Raw genomic sequence first — 23,006 nt, forward strand, 5'->3', positions numbered from 1 at the left:
CTGGAGTCCGTCTGGATCAAAATCTGTCATGCCTCAGATTGTCACGCAGAGTCTGATTATTATCGTTTCAGTACCACCTATTTTAGTCCTTTGAGGGTAATGACGCCACATACATGCACCATGGACTGAGAAACAAAGGCACAAGTTTAAAGATCCCAGCGGGTCTTACCTTGAGAAACTGTGGAGTGACTAATCGTACAGTAGCAATGAGGCAGACCTGCTCCTCCAGCGTTGACTGCAGGCTTCTTGGTAACGTCAATTCAAGCCCGTTACAAGAAGATGTAGGCACTGTGTGTCAGAAGACAAGGTACATGGGGACATACAGTTGGTTATGACATCCATCATAATCTCATCCCATGAAAAGAAAAAAAAATCTTTTTTTTTTTTCAATCAGTTTGTTAAATGAATGGTAAATTAAGAGGATTTGTGGACCACACTGTTTATTAAATGCATAAAAGTTACAGATTTTAAGTCTTTGAAACAAAAAGAAAATAAAAATCCTTACCATTGTTATGAAACTTGAAATCTCCAACAAACTTGACATACTCGTACACGGGCGGCTCTTTTGGGTCGATGTTACCTCTGGCTAGATGACAGCAAAATTCAATATGTGCCTCACCTGAAAAACAGAAAAACTGATTGTATTTTCAGGGTTAACAGCCTAACAGTTTATGTGCATCTTTATTAGAAAAAAAAAAATCGTAGTTCTTAATGACATGCTTCTCAATCATGCTTGTGTTTTGTTTGACATAGTAGTTACAGATCTGCAGTGTGTTAATGAAGAAAAGAGGAACACTGTATACTCCAACAGATCTTACAACAGATAATGTCTGAATATCCTGAGGAGAAAGACAGGGTTCAACAAAGGCTTATGGTATGGTCAAAGGAGCTTGTATGTTGTTTAACAGCATAACAACAGCACCTTAATCTTCAGTCATGCTCACATGTGAACGCTCTGAAAGACAGACTGACTCATACAGCATTCTGATGTCGATAAGACTTTTTTTTCCCAGCAGATTTCTAACAAATTTCCTAGTCATCTGCAAGCAGTTATAGGCAGGTAATTATTCCCCTAATGCTCAAAAATCAGAAAGTTTTGGATGGACAGGCCAAAGTAGTGTGAGTGCCAATTGAAGATGCTTTGTTATGAAAATTCAGCCAGTGGGCTAAAAAAAAAAAAGCAGGTGAATCTGAAAATCCATATTTCATGTAACATAATACAGCGTAATTTGCACAGTAAAGCAGTCGTTTTGCTTAAAAGCCAGACATTCCTTGTCATGCAAGATAGGCCAAAGATTGATGTCTCTTTTGTACCCCAAGAGATGATGATCACTCCAGACATGGCTCTGTGACAGTTTGCTATTTAGGCTTCTAAAGACAGGCTTGCAGACTTGCCACTCACCATCTCTGTTCCTCAGAAAAACCCAATAGTGACATAGGATTAAGGTCAGTGTCTTGAGCCCCAGATACTACATTGCTTTGGATTACTGTGCTAACATAACAGTGATTTAAAGTCTTAACTTTGATACTAAGCTAGTTCCTATTATTAGCTAAAAGGCTAATCATAGATGCACACTAATCAGCAATCCAATAAAGTACAGACCCCAATTCAGCAACTTGCTCTATATATAAAGAGCTTTAAGTGGCATTTTCAGTGTCAAAGATATTTTTACACATGTTGTGAAACTCAGAAGAAATAAAGAACTTGACAAGACTGATATGAAGAGTCAAGTTTCTATGTCGTTTCTATATTTCAGACACAAACCTCATTCTTAGCTTATTTAGAATTCTGAGCTACGCACTGAGTGTCTGACCTCTTGATGGGACGGGAGACAATCTACAGGCTTCAACCTTTCAGCTCATGTTGTGCTTCACCATGATGACCCAGATGCAGCGTGGTGTTAGAAACAGACAAGGGCCAGACGTGTGCAGATAGGCTGCCCAGTAGGATACTCACTGTCAAGGAAGTCAGCAGCAATGGGGTCAGTCATCAGCATGTGGGATGATAGCAGCTTATACACCTCCCCGTGTTCCCGCTCCGGGAGGAAATTCAAGATATTTTGGTCCACCATATCTGACTGGTGCAAAAGGATAGATGAATGATGGTCAGTCTTTTGTGGGTGTAGGTGATATGCAACAGTGTTACTGTAGAAACAGCATTACATGTGACATAACCCTTAAGCACTGGGAGGCTATCTTGCATTTCTGAACTTCAAGTGCTTTAAAGTTGTTTCAGATATACTTAGGAGCCATGAACTTAAATGTAGTGCTCAAACTATCTCTGCAAAGTGTGTTTCTGAGAATAAATATTACATTAACATGAAGGCAAACATAAAACAAAAAACACATTCCAACATGTCCTGGATCAGATGAGATAAATTGCAGTTATCAGTTTATCAGTGCAATAATTTAAGCAGGGTCAAAACAATAGCCAATAAATACTGTTAAACATGTAATCAGTCTTTTTCTTATCAAGAGGCATTTATTGACAACATGATTTAGATGGACAAATATGGATGAGAAAAAGCAAAGACAGGGACAAAAATCGACAGCAACGAAACAATGCAGTGTTAGCAAGAGAGTAAAATGAACTTATGTAACCTTTCTTACCGGTAAATGGCCAGTAAGTGAAGACACACTGTCAGATACGTATATGATGTTTCCATCTGTAGTTAATGCTACCAAGAAACCATCTAGGGCCTGTAAGAAGAGGGGAAAGTGGGGACTTTGACAATGATATAAGCATATATATTATACATATTATTTACGGTTAAGTATGTTGTATGCATTGCATAAATGAACAATTCTGCTCTTAAACTGTCACTTATCATCATCATTATTTGGTAGTTAACTGCATTACAAAATAATGTTGATATGCTGTTGTGCGCCCTATTTGCCTCAAAGGGCCTCCTGTGGGAGTTCTTACATCTCCAACAATGCTTTTAGATAATCAACTTGAATTTGAACAGCAGTGAAAATATAATTGAGCTGAAAATTTAATTCTCATCATATGCCATCTTGCCCAGCTCTCAATGGGCATTTTAAGGAGAGTGTGTCTTTGTTGCTTTATCATCAGTATTAGTCAGTGTCAGAGCTTAATCCACTTGGGCTGTTCGACGAACACATCCTCCTGAGCTTTACCTCCAGCATTAGCTGAGTGAACTCCTCATTACTGAGGAACGAAGGCTTCCAGTCCTGTCTCACATCACAGGTTTCATTCTGTGCAGTGATGTCTAAAAAACATGGAGGATAGAGTAAAAGACAAGGATTATGTCAACTAAATGACAGAAACTAAACATTCTGCTTGAGGAGAGGTGTATTGGTTAAATACTGAAATAAGCAGGTAAATGAATAAAGGTGTGCCTAAGAGTAGAAACAATTCTCATACAGTCTGTCAGAATTTTTCAAACTATGTATACATGCTGCATACAAACTATAATACATTTTCCTACCTTTCTGTTTCTGCAAGAAGTCAATAGTTCTTTGCAATATGGTGGATTTGTCCATCTTGCGAGGATGGCCTTGGCCCTGCAGCATGGTGCATAGCTCCTTGATGAGCACATTGAATTGGTCTCTTCTTTTCTTTTCTGATTTGTTACGGGATGCCCTTAAGATGTGAGAACATGAAAAACAATTATAAATCAGTGAAATTACATATGAAAGCTCAGCCAATCCTGAAGCCACAGAAAATTATGGACCGACTCTGTAGTTCAATGGAGCTGTTCAGCCTCTTTTAGCTTGTTGTTCTGGGTTTATGGCCCACACATTCACTGTATGGTTAAGTGTCACAGCTCACATCACCAGTATTTTGTTTTTTCAACAGGCACCAATTTTTTTTTTCCCCCATAATCAAACAGCAGAAACCAAGTACTGTCTTGAACTGGTCTACTGAGAAAAAAATAACCCTATATTAATGTTATTAAAACCAACTAAAAAAAACGGAATTTGAAAAAAATATTACCTTACATTAGATATCTAAAAGGAAGCAGTAGTAAGAAGTAATCACTTGTGAATGCATTTGTACCTGAATTATGTCCATCTTTCATCTAAAGTTATTCTTCAATAGCCTTTAATTTTCATGGACTTTCATTCATAGCTATAATGTGACACTGAAGCTTCAAGCTCCTTTTAAAATCAAAAAAGACCACCAGCAATTTATGTTTTTCATCCGCATTACTGAAGGAGCAGAGAGAGACATTCGTCTTTGAAAGTTGTAACTAAATGAGTTAAAACTCCAATGCTCTGTATTGTGTACACACATATTTATTACAGTATATTCAGTAAGATACTTACAGACATATAAGTATAAACAAACACACATAAACTGAGTACCTTTTTGCCCTGTCTTTCTCATCTTCATCCATTAAATCTTCCACACAGCTGTTGGTGCTAGAAACAGAGGGGTAAAAATTAGAATGAAAAAGTTTCTGCTGATATTAAACTTTTTAAAAAACATCGCTAGCAGATATTTATTATCTCAAGTCCGAACAAGCACATTGGACTTTTACGTACTATAACAGGTTCATTAGCGGTAATAGAGATAATCAGTCATAAAGCATTGGGGTACATGTAAACAGCCTCACCCAAATAAGACTTTAACCTGAATACGAACAGTAGCAAGTTCTGAGCCTGAGAAGCAATTTCAAGGAGTGTTACCTCTGACATCTGCTGTCCAATCCCAATACTTGTACTGAGTTTTGGTTGGACTGGGGCCATTTTGTTGCATAAAGCTTCAGGTTCAGGTTGGCATTCTGTTATTTTCCAACTGAATTCACTGAAACGTTTCTATCTTTCTCTCTCTGACACTGCCAATTGTCTGCATCCATGCATGCCATGTGTTTGCGAGTACAGACGCATTGCTCAGTGTGAAAAGAGGAAAAAGACAGTAATATTTTAGCATGTAGCACTAGCCTGGTGGGCTAACAGTAAGTAATGGATGAAATAAGGCCAAAATACAGATTCAGGTTTAGGTTTGAGTTTAACGCGCAGTTACTATGTTACTGAGGTTTCAGTTTTTTCCCCTTGTTAAAGATTTTTTGGGGGGAGGTCTTTCTTATATAAATCAAGAGTGTCAGGATAGAGGCCATCATACACTATCATATGCTGTACATGACTGTAAATCCTTTAAGGCAAGTTTGTGATACTGGAGCAAGTACATATAAAACAAACTGACAAGAATATGTATCAGTAATGACGTATGGTCATATCATAATGTGACAATATGGTACTAACACAAGCATTTCCTTTAACACCGTGTCTACAGTGATGTGGGTTACTGGTGTGGTCAGAACATACAACAAGCAGGTCGTCAGAAGTAAGAAGTGTGCTTGCAATCCAAATTCTGTGTGAGTGTGTAAGTCTTGTTGTCATAAATCAATATTAATATAGGCACACAGTGATTCATTAAAGTGCTTCGATCAAATGTGTGTGAAACAGTCTTTTGGTCACAGATGGCACTGTGAGTTGTAATGGTCTAACCTGCAAAGTGTAGCACACTGTGCATGAGACAGATTTCTTCACTTGTTCAGAACTAAAATTTACTAAATGGTGATGTGCTCAGTTAACACGTTCTCAGGTCTTGCTGTGTTATAAACTGACAATTAAATAGAGAAGTTCCAAATTCCTGTAAAAATCTGAATCCTTCTTAGAAATCCCTTTCACTTATACACTTGTCTCCCGTCATCATCTCATTCCTTAATCCATAGTCAACCCACATTCTCATCTATTTCTCTTTATCTCTTTGCCACAGTTTGACTGAAAAGCATCTTTTCAGACTTTCTGACTCCATTTATTTCACAGAACAAATAAAAGATCTGTGAAACACACTGAACAATTGTTTAGGAACTGAACAATAGCTCTGATGGTGCTCAACTGATGAATGAAAAAAAAAATATGCCAACCACTGACATATTAAATAATGGTGGAGGAAGTGAGAAAAGGGAATAACTGAGGCATTTTAAGGAGAAAATGACAAAAACTGTATTGGAGTTTTGGAGTTCTTTTTTAATCTTGTTTGCGTTATCAGGTGGCCAAAAGAAGCCAGTGGCTCTGTGTTTAATAAATAGAAATATTTGGGGGTTTTTTTCAAACACCTTGTATGCCTCAAAAATAGCCAAAACCCATGAATGTGGCTGACAATCCATAAAGCAGATTGTTTAAAATTTGTATCAAAGCCAAACTACTTAACTACCGTTGTCATGAGTCATTCAGGATATGAGAGAGCTGTTAATGTAAAGAGGGCCTCCAGTGCATACTTGACTACCTCTACATGCACACACAACATATCCTAGTTTAGGTTTCTCTCACCCTTTATCTTTGTTATGAATAATTCAAGTGTTGAAAACAATTTGCACAACACATAATGTGTAGATATAACATACAGTATACGCAGTGGAAAATCCAAAATAGATCACAAACTGAAGATTTTATACTCACTCCCATTCCCTGCGGGTGGACGGACAGGGGCCACCAAAGTCAGAAAGGTTGTCCATACTCACTCCCTTTCCCAACCAGGCCCTTTCTGAAGTCTTATAAGTCCCATCCGCGCTGACCTTGTCTGAACACTCTTTTGGAAAATTCTACCGCGGACCAGCTGCCCACCACCGCCTCCAGTACACCAAAGAAACGCCAAATCCTGTGAACACAGAGCACAAAACTGATTACAACATCCTGAAAGTGGGCACTTTGTTGCCGATGAAAAACTGTGTTGCATAAACCCATGTTAACGTAATGTAAGCAGGTATTTTCTTTGGGAGAGGCTTTAAGGAACTTACACAATATCCTCAGTTCATCTATAAAAAAAAACGTGTGCTTTTTTCCCCACTATAAGGACTTCAGGTGTTTTGCTGAACTATAATACAATGTAAAGTGCATAAACCATCTTCAGCTTCTATACTTGGGTACAGTGCTTCATCACTAAAGAAGTGTTTTTGTACAGGAGGAGCTCCCCTGACCTAGAAAAATGTCTGAAGCAGACACCTCTTTTGATAACCCAGCATAAAAAAACAGGAGTGCCGAACAGCCACCTCCTCCAAACTAAGAACTCACAGACTGGAGCCTTGTTCAGCTGAAATGAATCAACATAAGACTGTATTCAATTCAGTTACAGTTATTAATGACATCTCTCCATACGCTTGAAAAAATATGGGGGGGGTTTTTTCCCCCTTCATGTGGTTAACAGAACATGCATCATGTTAGTCACCCAAAACTGTCTGAAATATTCACCATAACAAAGAGCAGTTATTTTATTCCAAACAACCAGTATGTTCCAGTAGGAAAACACCACACACACTTTCCTTTCACTTTGATTAAAATAGTTCATGGTTTTGTGGTCTGGAAATAATTTACATTGTATATAAATTATATTCAAGTTATAATTACAGTTGGTGGGTAATGAGAATTCAGGCAGTCGTCGGTGTTTGTCTTTTATTCCACATGCACACTGATTGATGTACACAAGTGTCCTCAGGGGAAACTTCCAGTTATTGCATTTTCCATCGTTTTCAAGTCAAATGAGACCATTATCAGAAGAGAAATACTTGGAAAAAATGGAAATGTAAGAGGGATGTGGTGCAACCCTGAATAATTAACTACTTAAAGATTATTAGTCTTTAAAAAATATTGAAGGTCTGAATACTTGCTTGCCTTTAAACTAGTTTGATCTGCCAAGTTCTTATGCCGTTTTGTAATAAGGAGCACATTCTAATAACGAAATGAAGGTATTTCATTTTAGGAATACTTTTTTTTACCTTAGGTTTCAACTCCGCTTTCTCTACTCCCACTGCATATATGAATATACACATACAACTGTACGCAGCTGTTTAAGTACCATTACAGTTAATAATCAACAAAATAACTTTAGCCACAGTGATGTAAATATGTATGTATGTAAGACTTATTGGAAAAAGACACATTTCAAGTGACGATGCAGGGAATTGCAGCTCAAGACATTTCTCAAGGGTGCAACGTAAGAGAAGAGGCAGAATCAAGCCAGTGACAGGCAGCTGATATTAGAAACTCTCTAGTCAGTTTACTACTATGAGACTGATTTCCATCAGCACTAGATACATATGATTTGTTTATTTTACACTACAACTAAACAGCAATGTCATGCTGAAAAAACATGCTTTAGTCCTGTGATATTTTCCCCATGTAACTACTGGCTATATCTATAATTTAATTCAATAAACCTTTGCATCATCACTGAAATTCTCAAAAACTGTAAAGAATATGGCTCTCATATCTGTTTCTGAAAAATCAAAAATCCTCACTGTTAAGCCAAGAGCATGTCACTAATGCTTTGATCTCGGAATAATCAATGTGAAATCTAAATGCTTTTTGTTTTTAAACCAAGCACTGTTGTTCAATGGGCCATTATGCTCATGAGATCCAGTTCTTACAGCTCATCCAACAGATAGCAGCATCACTGTTTCTGATTTGTTCCCCTTTTCCAAGCTTTATCACAAACTCTCTACTCTCCACGCTCTGTAACTGCTTCACAGTAAGAAAATCCTTCCCATCTAAAAGAGCCCAAAATTCTGTTCAGGAGGCATAATCAATCTCTAAAGCTATAATTTATTTTTGCTATCTTCATTACTCTGCAATTCAAGCGTGTATATTGATTCACATTTTCTCTGTTACACACCAAAATCTAGTGGGTCAGAGACAGATAAGAAGCTAAAGAAATCAAACAGAAGGCACAAAGCAAAGAGAACTTCCTGTGTTGATATTTGCCAATTACATTTACCACCAGTGGATAATGCATCGCTCAGTCATGTCCTCAATGGATTATTACAACTAGTTTTGCAAAAGTGATTTACTTATTGATTTACTTATTGACTGACAGCATCTTGTTCCAGTGCAGGAACTTGCATGGATGGACATACAAAGTGTCTGACTTTAACACAGGAGGATCAGTTTCACATCCCATTTCCTACTTCAAGTCAGCGATTTTGAACCATGAAGTCAGTAAACAAGTGTTTTATTTTGACTAATCTTAAGAGTATTTATTGTTCTGTAGACGACATGTCGCCCAGTCTTTCCCTAATCTTTAGTTTAGTTGCCTAAACAAACAAACAAACTGGCAAGTCTGTGTTCTTAATCTTAACATTATGATTGAGCTATCCATGTCTTCTATAATCTATGACGCACATGCTGTTAAACCCCCCCTTGCTTAGTTAGTTCAAAGAAGGGAGGAAAGACTTGGTTGTCCAATGTGGTTTGACAGACAGTTCAACTGAAACACACCTCTCCATTATAGACTTAATTAATTTAAACCAGCCAATTTCTCCTCCTTCTCTCGCATGTCGACACAAACACACACAACCACATAAGAACAGAAAACAGTTAAAGCAACAGGGAGAAACAACCAAAGACTGAAATTCTAAATTGTTACAGAAAATTCAAGCTATTATTTAAGTGGGCCATTACAATTTTAATGTTTACCAAACTGACCGTGACATTCCCTACATGTTCAGCAAAAACAAACACAAAAAAAAACCCCAACATTTGCTATTGCCAAGGGAAACAGTTATGCTTCATCAGAAACATAACTTCTGCATTTTCTGCAGTGATGTGCACGCTTACTGTCAAACTACTGTTTAGACAAATTAAAGTGTTACTATGTCAGACTGAAACCTCCTGAAGTTCCTGAAATGTTGATAACAAAATGAGAATCTTTTGTCAGAGGGGTATGCCGACAAAATGAGAAAAGTCAAATCTCCTTTATAAACAATATTAAACAGAGGAATTGATACTGGAATTTATTCCAATGTTATAATGTCTATTCGGAAATTTAAAAAGGAAAATGTCCATTTGCAGTGCATCAGGCTTCACACAGCTTTAACATATATGTCTTCACTCCACAAAGATGTGTAAAATGAAACTTCACATATCAGCCTGCATTCTTTTAATGTATTGAGGTTAAACCACACCTTGCAAGGTTAACAGCTAAAAAACACCAGAGTCTAGTTACACTGCTGCCCTTAGGTATTTAAAGCCTTTAACCGGCAACCTGAACTCGTGGCAGAAGTCAGTACGGTGAAGTTCAAGTTCATGACCAAACTCTGTATGTAAACAGGCTGTAAAAGAGTTGGAGCACATTACTCTGACACTAAATGACTTTCTTATTGTGCATAACCTTCCAAAGAGGAAACTGGATGTAGGATTTACAGTGTAAGATATGGGAAGTAGGCTTCATTTTAAAGTTTAATGGAGGAAAAACTAAACCCAACACCTTACCATATAGCTTCTCACAGGATATAACACTGTCCATCTGTATATTTAATTTAAAGTCCAGTAAATGTATTCACAAGCTTTCCTGAGGCAAACAGCATTTGCCTGTTTAATGTTTGCATCCAGTGTTGCATTCCTAAACATCCAACCAATTTCAAAAGTTCCTAAAAGTTTTATTTTCATTTCAAACACCAATATACAGTCACTGAACACCACTGATGGCTTTGATAAAAAAAATGTTTTTAAAAAGTGTGGTCATGTCACTTCCAGCCACCAAACGGCTCGCTCTCTACTGAAGATTTAATCATTGACTTCAAAAAAAGGACATCTGAAAAGCTCTTGTTCCCTCTTTGCATTTGCGTCTTTCCCTTTTTCAAACATGCACTGGCGCTAGTCTTTGAACATGACACACATGCTGCAGTCACACTGTGTTAGGAAGTCATCTTGTAAATGAAAATTAACACTATCTGAGATAATACAACACTGGCATGCCACCTGACAGATCCTTTATGGATTATCAACACCTCTGCATGGCTCTTAGTTAATGATGGATTATACCACTCATGCAAACAGGCTGTTATTGGCAGCATCAGCAACTTTACGCTAACAGTGACTTGTAAAGGTTATGGGCACAGATGACAGATATTCCCCTGTAGCTGTCAAATATAAAGACATACTTGCTTGAAGTCAGTGACTGGGGTGTGGCTGACATGCCTGTCATCTTCAACTCATATCGATTGCATATTGATAACACACTGTATAGCAAAACATATAGTTTAAGAAATTATTGTCCTTTGTACATCTGATAAAAGTAAAATCCAGACTTTTTACCTCATAATGCTTAGAGCTGTTTGCTGGGTAATTCACACAGTAGTGCACTTTATCTTTAATCGACTGTAATCCCAAAGACCGAAGAAAACCTACTTTGTTGATCTATATCGCTCTGGACAGGAACTGTGTAATTATAATGCCCATAATTTATTGTACAACTCTCAAATTAGAGTTAGGACACAATTACCTTGCATCCAGACAGACCCAGTTTATAAATAATTCAACGGGAAGTTTCTCCTTCCTTTGGGTTTTTATTAGGGTGAGGCTAAATAAATTTGCCAGCAGTCAGAGATTTTACCATATCATTTATATCATATTAGCCATCCCTTAAATGTCTCTGGGCATATTAGGACAGTTATTATGGGCAATAATCCAAATCAAGGAGCAGGGCTGCTTTACAGCAACACTGGATTGTTGCATCAATGTGATGACACAGCTTAATTTGTCTGTGTTAAAACTGCTGCATCAGCCAAAACATGCCTGTCCATAAACAGTTTCTCAGTTGATCTTGCAGAAATGGTCAGTACAGGTTACTCATATCGCTTATTTATCATTACTGAAAAAGCAAAACCCAGCCAATATCAACTACTCAGATACTGGCAGCAGTTTCAGATTTCTTGATACTGCAACACTGAAATTTTAAATGTGAGCCATAGGCGATGTCTGCGTATCAAAAGCATAAAAATGCACAAAACCACTTTAGACCACATGCAAGCTCCATGATAAATCTGCACTGCTTTCAATAAAGGAACACTTTATACTTGGTAAGTTGTAAATAATGGTATCATAAACGGTTAAGAAATTATTTAGCAATACATTATTGAGCAATAACAAGGAACAAAACATACACATTTGGGGGAACAAAACATACACAATTCCAAACGTGCATAAATCTGAATATCAGAGCCCCCAAACTGAAACCTCACAATAAAAGAAATGTTTGTCATCACCATAATACTTTATTTAGAGAGAAAAGGCTATGTGCAAGCTTTCTGAATGTCAACAACATTCTTCAAAAAGTAGTATGGTATTCCAGCCAGAGAGTTCACACTGTCATTACTGCTGTTATGCTGATGGACAAGTTAAGGCTACTTGTAAATCCAACCCTGGAGTCTGGGGTACTACTGTCTGCTTCACTAAAAGTTTACTTTGCATGACCACCTGCATCTGGTTTTGAGCCGACAGGTCAAGCTGTCAGGTAAACACTAACAGGGCCTGGACAAGATTAGTTTGGTCTATCTGGATGTTTATTTTTAGAATATTTAAAAAATGCATTTTCCATAAAAAAAAAACTATATAAGAAGACCATATTTTATTTTTGTCCTGATATTCAGTGCATTATTTTTGTTTTAATAGTCTGTTAGTGTTAGCTTGGATTGTTAATAATCTGAACTCATAGTCATATAGAATTACTGTAAATTCATTTGATTCATTTCTCAATAAGATTATTATAGTTAAAAATTAACCTAACCTAAATGTATCAACTAGTCATATCAACACATTACAACATATATACAGTATACACATAAGTGCATACACATAAACACAAATCCTAAATCCTTTTAAAATCCACTTCATTTCTAATAACATGTGAGAACAGGTCAGTTTCTCAGTTTGAAAAAGAAAAAAGTCTCAGTTTTCTGTTGTGATTTCTGCTGTAAGGAAAGCTCCCTTTATGAGACAAGGAAGCAGGAGGCACTTCTATTGGTTACACACCTACAAATGAAAAACACTGGGACGGCCGATGAGTGCACTCAATGACCCTTTAACTTCCCAGCGCGTACATGGTAAATAAGTAATTCGGCTACACAGACGAACCCTCTCTCTATAGAAAACCTCGTCAGCTGCAAATCAGAAGCCCAAAATGCCTTGAGAACAAGAAAACAGTGGGTTAGTCAGAGAAATGTGAACTCCAGTAGACTTAAAGCTGCCAGGTTGGGTAACATCAGCCTGCCCTAAGCCTGCTGAGAAATTATTTAAGGATGTCTTTTTCCTGTGACATTTAACATTTTGCTATCTGGCGTCTTTGAGGAGCCAGTGACGAAAATCCCTTCAGTGTTTTGCCATGAATGTCATCAGCAGTGGTACAACGGGGGGGAAAAAAATAGGTTATTTCAACCTTGTAACCAGGGCACTTGATGACTGAGAGCTGAAAACATGTAAGCAGCGTTCAAGAGCGCTTGGGTCTGTGAAGCTCATGATCCAGACCCCTGTATTTGACAAAATATATCTTCGTCCAACACAGTCTGGGTCTCGTGGAAAATGATTAACTAGGTCTTGACAGGGGATAATCACGCGGTCGACCGCCTCTACTTTAATTTGGAAAGAGGCCACTCATGAACTTTGATGTTGTACACAGTGTAAAACGGGTGGCAGCGATATGACAACATTTGGCGCTGCGCTGTCAGAGTGACGCGAAACTGAAAGCTTAAATTAAATCTCACGTACCTTGAAAAGGGGTCTCCGGTAGAAATAAAGATCCACACTTAACTTTGATCAATCTCGTCATTTTTTTTTAAACTACAGCATAGCAGCCGAGCGCGGCTTCCAGCGTCTGACTGACCAGGCGAGAGAGCCGAAAGCGTTAAATTGCATAACAACGCCTAAGTTAATAACGTGCTGTTATTAATCGCCGGTGAGCTGTCTGCGGATTTGGCAGTCCTAATTTATCAACAACACACGACCAAATTTCCCATTCGTGGTCTTTGTGGGCTGTGTCCGTCTATTTTCCAGGCACTGTACTCCACATCCTCCGCTGGCAGTGGCTTGTAAACAGGACTGAGTGGCTGAGAACAGAGAAAGTAGGTCAGCTGGTAGCTCAATACTCGGCTTACGACGGCAGCAGCATTTGCAGTCGGCTTTGCAACACAACCGAAAGAAACCTTTGGTGACCGGGAATAGGGGGCAGATTGTAATCTTTAGCACGTGCTTAATGCATAATGGCACCACGATAAATACCATTTAGAGGACTGTAATGAAGAATTGCCTATATGTGTAATAAGGGTGTGCAACGCAGTTTACACGGGGTGAGAAATTGTGAATGGTACGGTCTGAAGTGAAGCCTAATACCACTTGGCCATGGAAGCATGACAAGTAGGCCTTAATCTATTAGGCTAGGTCCACGTTTATCTTGGAAGAACAGCATATTTGTTTTTATTTTATTTTATTTTATTTTATTTTATTTATTTAGTTAGTTTTAGACAAACCTTAATGTGGACCTGTATTTTTGCTGATAACAGAACAAAATCTGAACAGAAGCAAATGTGATCTTGGTGAGTTAGTTGTTAAATACGTGACCCTTAGTTTTTTCACAGTCTGAATTTTCTCGTCTGAAAAGTCTTGTGTGCTTCTTAGCAAAACAGAAGGGCATTTTCACACTTGTTAACAATGGCAAGCCATTTTAAGTCAGTGTAATGTCTGTGTATTACTCATACACAACTGAGCCAACCCCAGTTATATTAGAATGTGTAGATAGATAGGTCGACCACATTCACACCTGGAACTGTCCAACTAAAACCGCAGTCTGACCAGCTGGACACTGAGCAGCTCCACTCCAGCAGTTGGAAGTTAAGGGCCTTGCTCAAGGGCCCCACAGTGGTATGGAGGAGGAGGAGTGTCTGAACCAAATATCATGGTTTGAGATATTTCAGTCTGGACCAGAGTGGTGGACCAACCAACAGAATGACAGTGCCATCCATAAAGTCATGCAGCTAGTATGGCTAAAAAGCATGTGTGGAGAGTGACATGCAACACTGGCGCAAAGTTTGATTCAAACCAAAAATATCACTAAACTGTACATGGTATGACTATTACAGCAATGATCCATCAGGACACCAGCTGCTAAGCTGTGTGTAAATCATGATAATCACTAAAGGACTTTTCCCTCCCTCTGGCCTGTATTGACTTAGTCATGTCTGACAGACTTCTGACAAGGAATGTGTACTTTGATATTTAGACAAAGCTTTAGAGCTGATTGTTACAACTCAGTTTTTGTAGGTGCTACGTTGATGCTGCCATCTCTTATATCATCTCACGACTTCCTTTCCTTTCAATAATTCTAGATGTTCAAGTTGCACAGAAGAGTTTCCCTAATGACAGTCTTGTGGTAAAGCCCACTTGTCATGTGAGTGAAGAGCAGGGACAACAGAGCACATGAGAATCGACTGTTTTGACAGGTCAATCTACAGACTCAGAGAACCTTAAAGGAGCGATATGTACATATTTTTTGTTTAAAACAGTTTGGATTTTTTGACAGTCCACTGGCCCACTGATGTAGTGGCCACCAGGATTTGTCCTGGAATGCCCGATGGCCAGTACGACTATGGCAAAGGGACGAGGAGGGACCAGGGAGCACATCCTTGTTTCTTACAATAGGGGTGGACACCCCAGCTTTGCTGCCCTCCATTTCTTTTGGACAGTTTGACAGTTGGCCAGTTCTTACACCTTACACATTGCCATTCTCAATTAGACAAATGGAGCTTTTCATAATGGAGATGGTGAGCAATGGCCTGCAAGTAACAACAAGGTCTTTGAACATTTTTAGCATATCATTTTCAATCCATTAAGTTGTCAAAGTTGTAAGATGTTAAGATGTAATTCAAAGAAACATTAAATACTGTGGCTACAGTACAATCTAAGCAGCACCAAAATCTTGTTTTATTTTCTTTATGTGTGTTTATACACATTCATTTTACCATTAAGATAGCTACTAGCTAAACTAACAAAGCTAGAAAACAGTCTGTGGTCATGTGATTTTAAAGTCAAAGCAAACCAAATGCCTGCCTCTGGCTCTGCCAGTCCTCCTTATTTGACATTTCATGATTTGAATTTCACTCCAGACGCCCATGAGCTTGAGACACACAGCTGAAGCAATGCTAGATTTGCAGACCACTTGTCTCAATGACCGTCTTCATGTAATGACTCACACTTTCCCACAGCACACAGCAGCTGTTGCAGAAGTCCAGATTTTGATGACTGATCCAGCTTATGATATGGTACCAGTATGATGCCATTTTAACCAGCTTGCGAGACATGGTGTCATAGAAGCACAGCCAGTCTCTGTGGTCCTCCACTGACTTATATCTCTGTGCAAAATCTTGAATCTTTGGCATCTTACATTTTGCATTGAGGTGATAACATTTAGCTGTTGCGACTGCAGATACAGTGGCATCACATGCACACAGTCTATAACACCTAACTAGTTCCAGTTTCTCTCATGTCCACAAGACATGAAAGTCAGGAGGATGACAGACAGTGAGTTGGCAGGCAGGGCTGTGCACAGCCGAACTGCAATATTTTTTCAGTAACTATGGTAACTTACAGTTGTTGTTGAAATGTAGCAGATCAGGTGGCAGCACATACAGTACAGTGCAGCTAATCAGGCTGCTTGCACATTGCAGCCAGCCATCATTAAGCACTTGGTAACCACCAACTAGTATTAAAAAACAAAACAAAACAGTAGGTTACACCTCAGGAATTATGAATTATTGTTACTGTACCCTCCTAAATGAGAAAATAGCTGGTAACAAAATCCAACATAATCAACTGTATGGAAAAGGTTTGGATATTATAAAAGACACTCAATTCAGAAAAAGACACTGTGCAAAATATGCTGTCAGCCAGAGTAAACTAAGACCAGAAACAAAACTATTCTATTCAAACACCTGGACTTGTGTGAAGGAGTCTGAAATTAATGAATGTGTCAGTAAGCCTGCAACTACTGCAACAACTATCAACACTTTTTCTACCATCAGCAGCAACCACGGGGCATAACCAGAGCAACAATCACTGTCCTTGTTTGGGGCCTCATTTTAAAGTCATGTAAATGCAGTTAGATGTTGATTATATTTCAGTCAAGTGTAATTACTTGCTAAGGTTTTGTGTAGAAGAGCTTTCAGTTTTTGTACAGGCTCCTCTACTATAGCACTACCAACAGTTATTCATCTTTGATGGCTGCCCTTCTGAAGAAATCAAAATGGGAAGGAACTGCAGGTTTTTCTTTATTTACATTAAAAAAAAAATTTTTTTTGTAATATAAACCCATGTTTGCACAGTTAAAATGTTTTCATTTTAGCTGGGGCCTTTCAGTGTGAAATCTGCATGTTCTCCCAGTGCTTAAGTGGGTTTCCTCCAGGTGCTCTGGTTTCCTCCTGCAGTTATGAGATGCATGTTAGGTCAGAATGTGTCAGCCCTGATTGGCTGGCGACCTGTCCAGAGTACACCCCGACTCTCACCCAATGTCAGCTGGGTCTACCCCTCACCACCAATGCCACAACCCTCAAGGATAAGTGGTATAGCTAATGAAAGAGTAGAAATTACACATGGGTTATAATGGATCATATTGATTTCTTGAGGCTTTGATTATCAGAAAATGTCAGAAAAAATGTAAACACTACAGCACATGCCCTCGCTGTTTGATAGCCACAAACCCATATCTAAACACACTGTACCATTATTTGAACACAGCTTTGATCATAATGATGCATGAAGTAAGAAGTGAAATCTGATTTGGTTTGTATTGCCATCAGATCTTGAAAACCAAAAGCTGACATCAAAGTACTGAGGTTTACAAGAGCTAGAAATGTAATAATATTCAATTTTATTTATGCAGAACATTTGATACAGATGGCTGCCATAGACTGTGCTTCACAGAAATGAAAAAAGACAAAAGACACAGATGATGAACAAGTGATGCAGGGGTTCAAGACTCCTGAAACAGCTCAAATTAGACCACAGAGAGAGACACAGTGGCTCTACAAGGGGATGCAAGGTAACTGTCTAAAAACTCTGACCTTCAACACACAGAAATCATGCAACATGATGTCAATAAACTGCACACGGCACATTTGTATTTACCAACCTGTCTGAAAGCTCTAAAGAGAGTGTGTTTTTTTCTGAACACACATTTTAGGAATTCAATCCCAGTAGTAACACGTTTGCATTCTCTCTTAGAAGTTTTTGTTTTTGCTATCAATTCTTTTTCCCTCGTGCTTCAATAATCCATGCATAATGCATAGCCAGCCACAGAGGACAATAATGTTCTTCAACAGCCTGATGATTTCTGAAGCTCTTAACTGGAGAATTTACAGCACAAAGACTTTCTAATGTGTACCTGACAAATAATTTCCTTAGAGCCAACAGAGCAAATCTAAAGACTGTGATTTAGCAAGGATGGGAAGCTATGCTCTACTGCAGCCAAATATTGTGGTTTGCAATGATTAGACTGGTGTTTTTTAGTCAGGCTAGCAGCATCCACCTGTTTGGTTCACATTTGTTCCTGCTGACTTTGGTGATCCCTGACTTTTCCTCCATCCAGCATAATAACTGGCCAAAAGTTTTGATTTATCCAACACCTTGGCTTAAGAACAAATACCTGCAAAGCTAATGACACTCCAATTAGCCTTGCCTACACTTTGTGCTTAGTTTAAACTGTAAACTGTAAACTAAGAGGGTGAAAATGACAAACATTAAACCTATTAAACTTTCACGTTAGTACTGTCTTTGTGAACATGTTAGCATGGTGAGTTTGCTAGTGATTTTGCTAGGAGCATTGCTGTGCCAAGGTGCAGCCTCACGTGCATGGCTGTAAACTCTAAATTCTTGTTACATAAATATCTCACTTAATATGCTGTAGCACGCTAAAGTGAAAATCTTTTTTTGAACAACTCGAAAAGGTTTAAATGATCCACTAATGCAGGGTCAGCTGCTGCTTGTTATGTAAAACAAACTGGTGCCAAAACAATGCTGTGGATGTGAACAATGCCAGAGTGATGATATAGGATCATTCTGAACTAAACTGTTGCTATGCCAGCAACCAACAAGTGTGAGACATCTAAGATTCATAAAGATCTCCCACATTTTACTGCATTATTCACCATCCGCCTACATAGAGATTAGTTCCGCTCTTTTATGTAGGTCATGCTATTGGATAATGAGATGACATTTAGTGCTCATAAGCAGGCCTCACTGCATAATAAATGCTCAGTGTTGGGTTCTTTACATCCTGTACCTTTGTCCAGACTGCTTGCCTTTACATCAGTGAAAAACTGGATTATTCAGATAATCACCCAGACATTAAGCCATATTGCCTCCAGCTACATCTGTGATATTGGTATTGATGATGTCATCGTGGCCCTCTGCTGAGGCACTGACTGTCATTAATTAGACTGTGGCACTGCTGTTCGCTCTGTGTTCCCATGGTAACAATGTGTGGTGTCTATTTTCCCCCAACCAAGGCAGCTACATCCATTAAGCCACTGGTTTCCATTTTCTTCAGGTCTAGGATATTTGTCATACACAAACCCATGTGTTAGTCTGATAAATATTAATAAAGTGGTTTCTGGTTGTATGCCTTCCTCCTCATAACAACCCTAAAGTCGCTCTTAATACACTGTAACAGCAGTGATACATGATTTAATACTTGGCTCAAAGACAGGCTGAAGAGATGATTTACTGATACAGCTTTGAATCAATAACTACCTGTTTTTTTTTTATATGATGTTTGATATAAAAACTTTATCAGATGAATATGGTAGTTACTCTACTGATCAATAGGTTCAGAACACCCTTCCAGTTTTAATTCAAATTTCAGCAGGTCAAGTCCAGGTTTGCTGCTTACAAATTTAAGCAGTAAATTGCTCAAGGTAAAAAAAACAAACAAACAAAAAAACAAAAAAAAAAGAACCAGACAGTGGCTTCACAAGATGAAGACCAGCACAGTCTCCAGACTTAAACCCCATGGAGCTGGTTTGGGATGAAGTGGACAGACAGTGAAAGCAAAGTTAACTACAAGTGCAACACATTTGAGCAGACTTCTACAACAGTGTTGGGACAAACTTCCTGAGAAATATTTGATTTCCACTGCAGAAAGAATGTCACGTGTGGTCAGCTGCCGAATAAGTCAAAAATTTAGATGAAATTTAGGATTTGAAATTCCATGATTTCTTTATTTTTTTGAAATCCTTATTATATATTTGTTTTATTCTTTCATTTCAGAGAACACTGACCAACAGTGTAAAAAAATATGTACTGTGATTCACAGCTTAGAATCTTGTAGGGTCTGTGTTGATGAGTTAGGATAATTAAAGCCTTATTTTAGATAACTGGCAATAATAATTACATGATAAAAATGGAAGATTACCCTACTTATGGAAAGATTGATGTTGCTGAAAGGTTCAAACTCTGAGCTTTGCCTTTGATGTGAAAGATAAGAACATCACCTGCAGCTACTGAAGAAAATGACCTTATAACAGGAAATGGTGGTTCATTTCTACATAACCATTCTTCTGTCCATTCACGCCGCTGGCTGGCTTGAAGTTACACAATGTTCAAGTCAAGGACATTTTGTACCATGTAACTCAGTATAGATGGAGCCCCAATGGCTACAGCTTCAGACTTTGTCCAACAGCAGAGCAAGGAAATTGGAAAGAAAATTGACTATTTGGGGCATTCCTCACCCCAAACAGCATTTTCCTCCATTGAATGGCCAGTGGAAAAAAAACACTGGTCAGTAAAGAAACAAATCATCATGCCCCTTCTAAGCTGTGCTTTCCCACAAGCATTGTCCGTCTGAACCAAACAGCAGCTTCGCACTAATCCTCCCTTGGGCAACAGCTGAACCCTTGCACTGACTGAGATCTACCCGCTGGACAATCCTGTCACAATAGAGTCAACACATCCTCACCTGCTGTGCACCAGGGAAAAAACACAAGCCTTTTCCCCAAGCTCTTCATAACTGCATCTGTGTAAACAACCTGAGTGATGATGAATCACTTACTCAATCAAAAGATTACAATTCGAATAATCAATAAATAACTGAATTAAATTATCAAGCAAAAATAAAGCTGACATAACTATTGTATGAGTATTTTTACATTTCATCTTGAAAACCGGACACTTTGATATTTTGAAAAAAAATTACTTCTGGAGTCATGTTAAAATGTGATGACAATTATTTGATATTGGACACATTTTATACACTAAATTAATACTAATTTATAACTGATAACTTAATAACTGATTAATTAACCCTATAATTTTGATGTGCAGTGAGCACATTCCTGTTCAGTCTAACTGTACATTTTATGTAGGTTTCTTTCACTTATTCTGCGTTTACTTTTTATGCTTATTCAACAACATTTGTAAATGATTTTGGTGATACTTCACCCAAAGTGCCTTGTAATTACACATTCACCACACAGCACTGCCTCGCGGTGGGTGGCCGCATCCTCTCAATGAGAAAGCAGACCTATAAAAAACAAACATCCTTTCACCAGGTAGATCTACTCTCAAATTTCCTTATAATTATATTCTTTCAGCAATTCCAAATGAATCACCAAATTATTTCAGGCCTTTTATTGTCTGCTGCTGCTCAGGAAAAGATGCAATTACCTAAGGCAGTGTGTGGGCAAATATGTGGGTCACAATTCTAGGGCATGGGTGGAAAGGGCATTGCAGCTCTTTCTTTGTACCACTGTCTCAAGCTTAGATTGTAGGTAACATCTTTGATTAAATTCCTGGCTGTGGAAGAGTATTAATTCTTTTACAATGCCCCCAAAGAAACATTTTGAGCTGATAGCAGAATAATATCATCATTATGAATTCATCAGTGAGAGGCTGTAAAACCACAAGCAGCCACACTCTTATGCACAGACTGTGAACTCAAATAGCCTTTCGCAAGCAGTCCATGGAAAAAGTGACCTTATGTCTCCATTCCTATCTATTGCTACTTCATTTTCCTTGTTATGCCGTCCACATTTCCCAAGCTTCCTCCTGAAAGCACACAAATCTCTCTTGTTAGATTCAGGTTCCTCTTAACAGAAAGAAATCAGCTTGTAAGGAAAAGCTTTCATCTCTTTGAGGGAACAAGTAGCAATACTGATAGGGATGAGAATTGATTTTTTTTAATTGATACTAGTGTCATTATTGATTCTGTTGACCAGTCAGATTCTTTATCGATTCCCTTAACGACAGGTTTTCAGCATCAACGCAACTGTTTTGCTCTCTCAGTCTCTATATTATTGGTACAACATTTGTCTTCATTTGTCTGCTAATTTGCCTGCGTGGCGCTAATGTTATTATAACAATGATATTTACATTCATGTGTAGAGTGTCAAATATACATGGCATTCCTGGAATTTAAGCCCGTGTTGCGTAGAAAGATGTTTTTAGCTATCCGGCTGTGCACAGAGAAGCCTCTAGTCCTCTACCTGGGCAGGCCACCCAAGTACAGCCAATGTATGGGAAACGCTGCCTCTCTTTGGACCATTTCTTCTTCTCTGCCACGACTCCTTCTTGTCACAAGTTTCCAAGTTTTTTTTGACATGCAATGCACAATTTGTCAGAAAAATATGCTAGCATGGATAAAAGGAATCGATAAGCTAGGAGGCATAAGATTCTGATGGTTTGGACAATTTGGAAACAGTTCTCAACTGGAACTCAATTCCCATCCCTAAATACTCAATCACACTAATTACAAATGTCCATTCTGAGAGCACTGGACATGTAAACTGACATTATTTAAAGATACATATTATTTCTTTATAATATTCATATATTATATATAATATATAATATATAAGGTAATTAACATTTTATTTGAACCGCAGGACACACAACCAGCTGTAGAGGGCATCTTCTTTTTCACCTGGAGGCCTTTTCACAGATAAAAAATGAGTGTACACATAATCACAATTGATGTCTTATGTAGAAAGTGGGTTAATAACATCTACATTTTTAATGATAAAAGGCTGGCTCATTAGTCCTCTGTAAAAAAAAAAAAAAAAAAAAAATCACACTGACTAGTTTTCACATTCACCGAGTGTTGACACACTCATGTCTGATTAAAGTACAATGAAATACAGCTAATTTGGATGCTTAAAAAGATCACAATCTCTGTGAGTGGAGCTGTGTGCCCGCATTATTCAGGATAACAGCTCACACTA

At 38.2% G+C, this 23,006-nt stretch overlaps 1 protein-coding gene across 7 annotated transcripts in view; it reads right to left on the reverse strand.

Annotated features, from left to right (window-relative positions):
• Positions 1 to 23,006, reverse strand: part of npas2 (neuronal PAS domain protein 2) — a 44,065-nt gene that overhangs the window by 14,629 nt on the left and 6,430 nt on the right. For 5 of the 7 annotated variants that reach the window (XR_005894982.1, XR_005894981.1, XR_005894980.1 and 2 more), the window contains exons 1-9: positions 13,513 to 13,832; positions 6,436 to 6,634; positions 4,333 to 4,389; positions 3,453 to 3,607; positions 3,142 to 3,233; positions 2,611 to 2,700; positions 1,958 to 2,078; positions 506 to 619; positions 170 to 288 (exon numbers count right to left, since the gene is read on the reverse strand). Coding sequence is in view for 4 of the 7 variants with exons in the window: in XM_041051050.1 (XP_040906984.1) it covers positions 170 to 288; positions 506 to 619; positions 1,958 to 2,078; positions 2,611 to 2,700; positions 3,142 to 3,233; positions 3,453 to 3,607; positions 4,333 to 4,389; positions 6,436 to 6,491 (804 nt within the window). In the remaining 3 variants the exon portion in view is untranslated. Of the gene's footprint in view, positions 1 to 169; positions 289 to 505; positions 620 to 1,957; positions 2,079 to 2,610; positions 2,701 to 3,141; positions 3,234 to 3,452; positions 3,608 to 4,332; positions 4,390 to 6,435; positions 6,635 to 13,512; positions 13,833 to 23,006 lie in introns of those variants that run through there. The other 2 variants (XM_041051049.1, XM_041051051.1) reach the window with 2 other exon arrangements.

The sequence above is a fragment of the Toxotes jaculatrix genome, chromosome 12 (genome assembly GCF_017976425.1).
Source record: "Toxotes jaculatrix isolate fToxJac2 chromosome 12, fToxJac2.pri, whole genome shotgun sequence".
Lineage (NCBI taxonomy): Eukaryota > Metazoa > Chordata > Actinopteri > Toxotidae > Toxotes > Toxotes jaculatrix.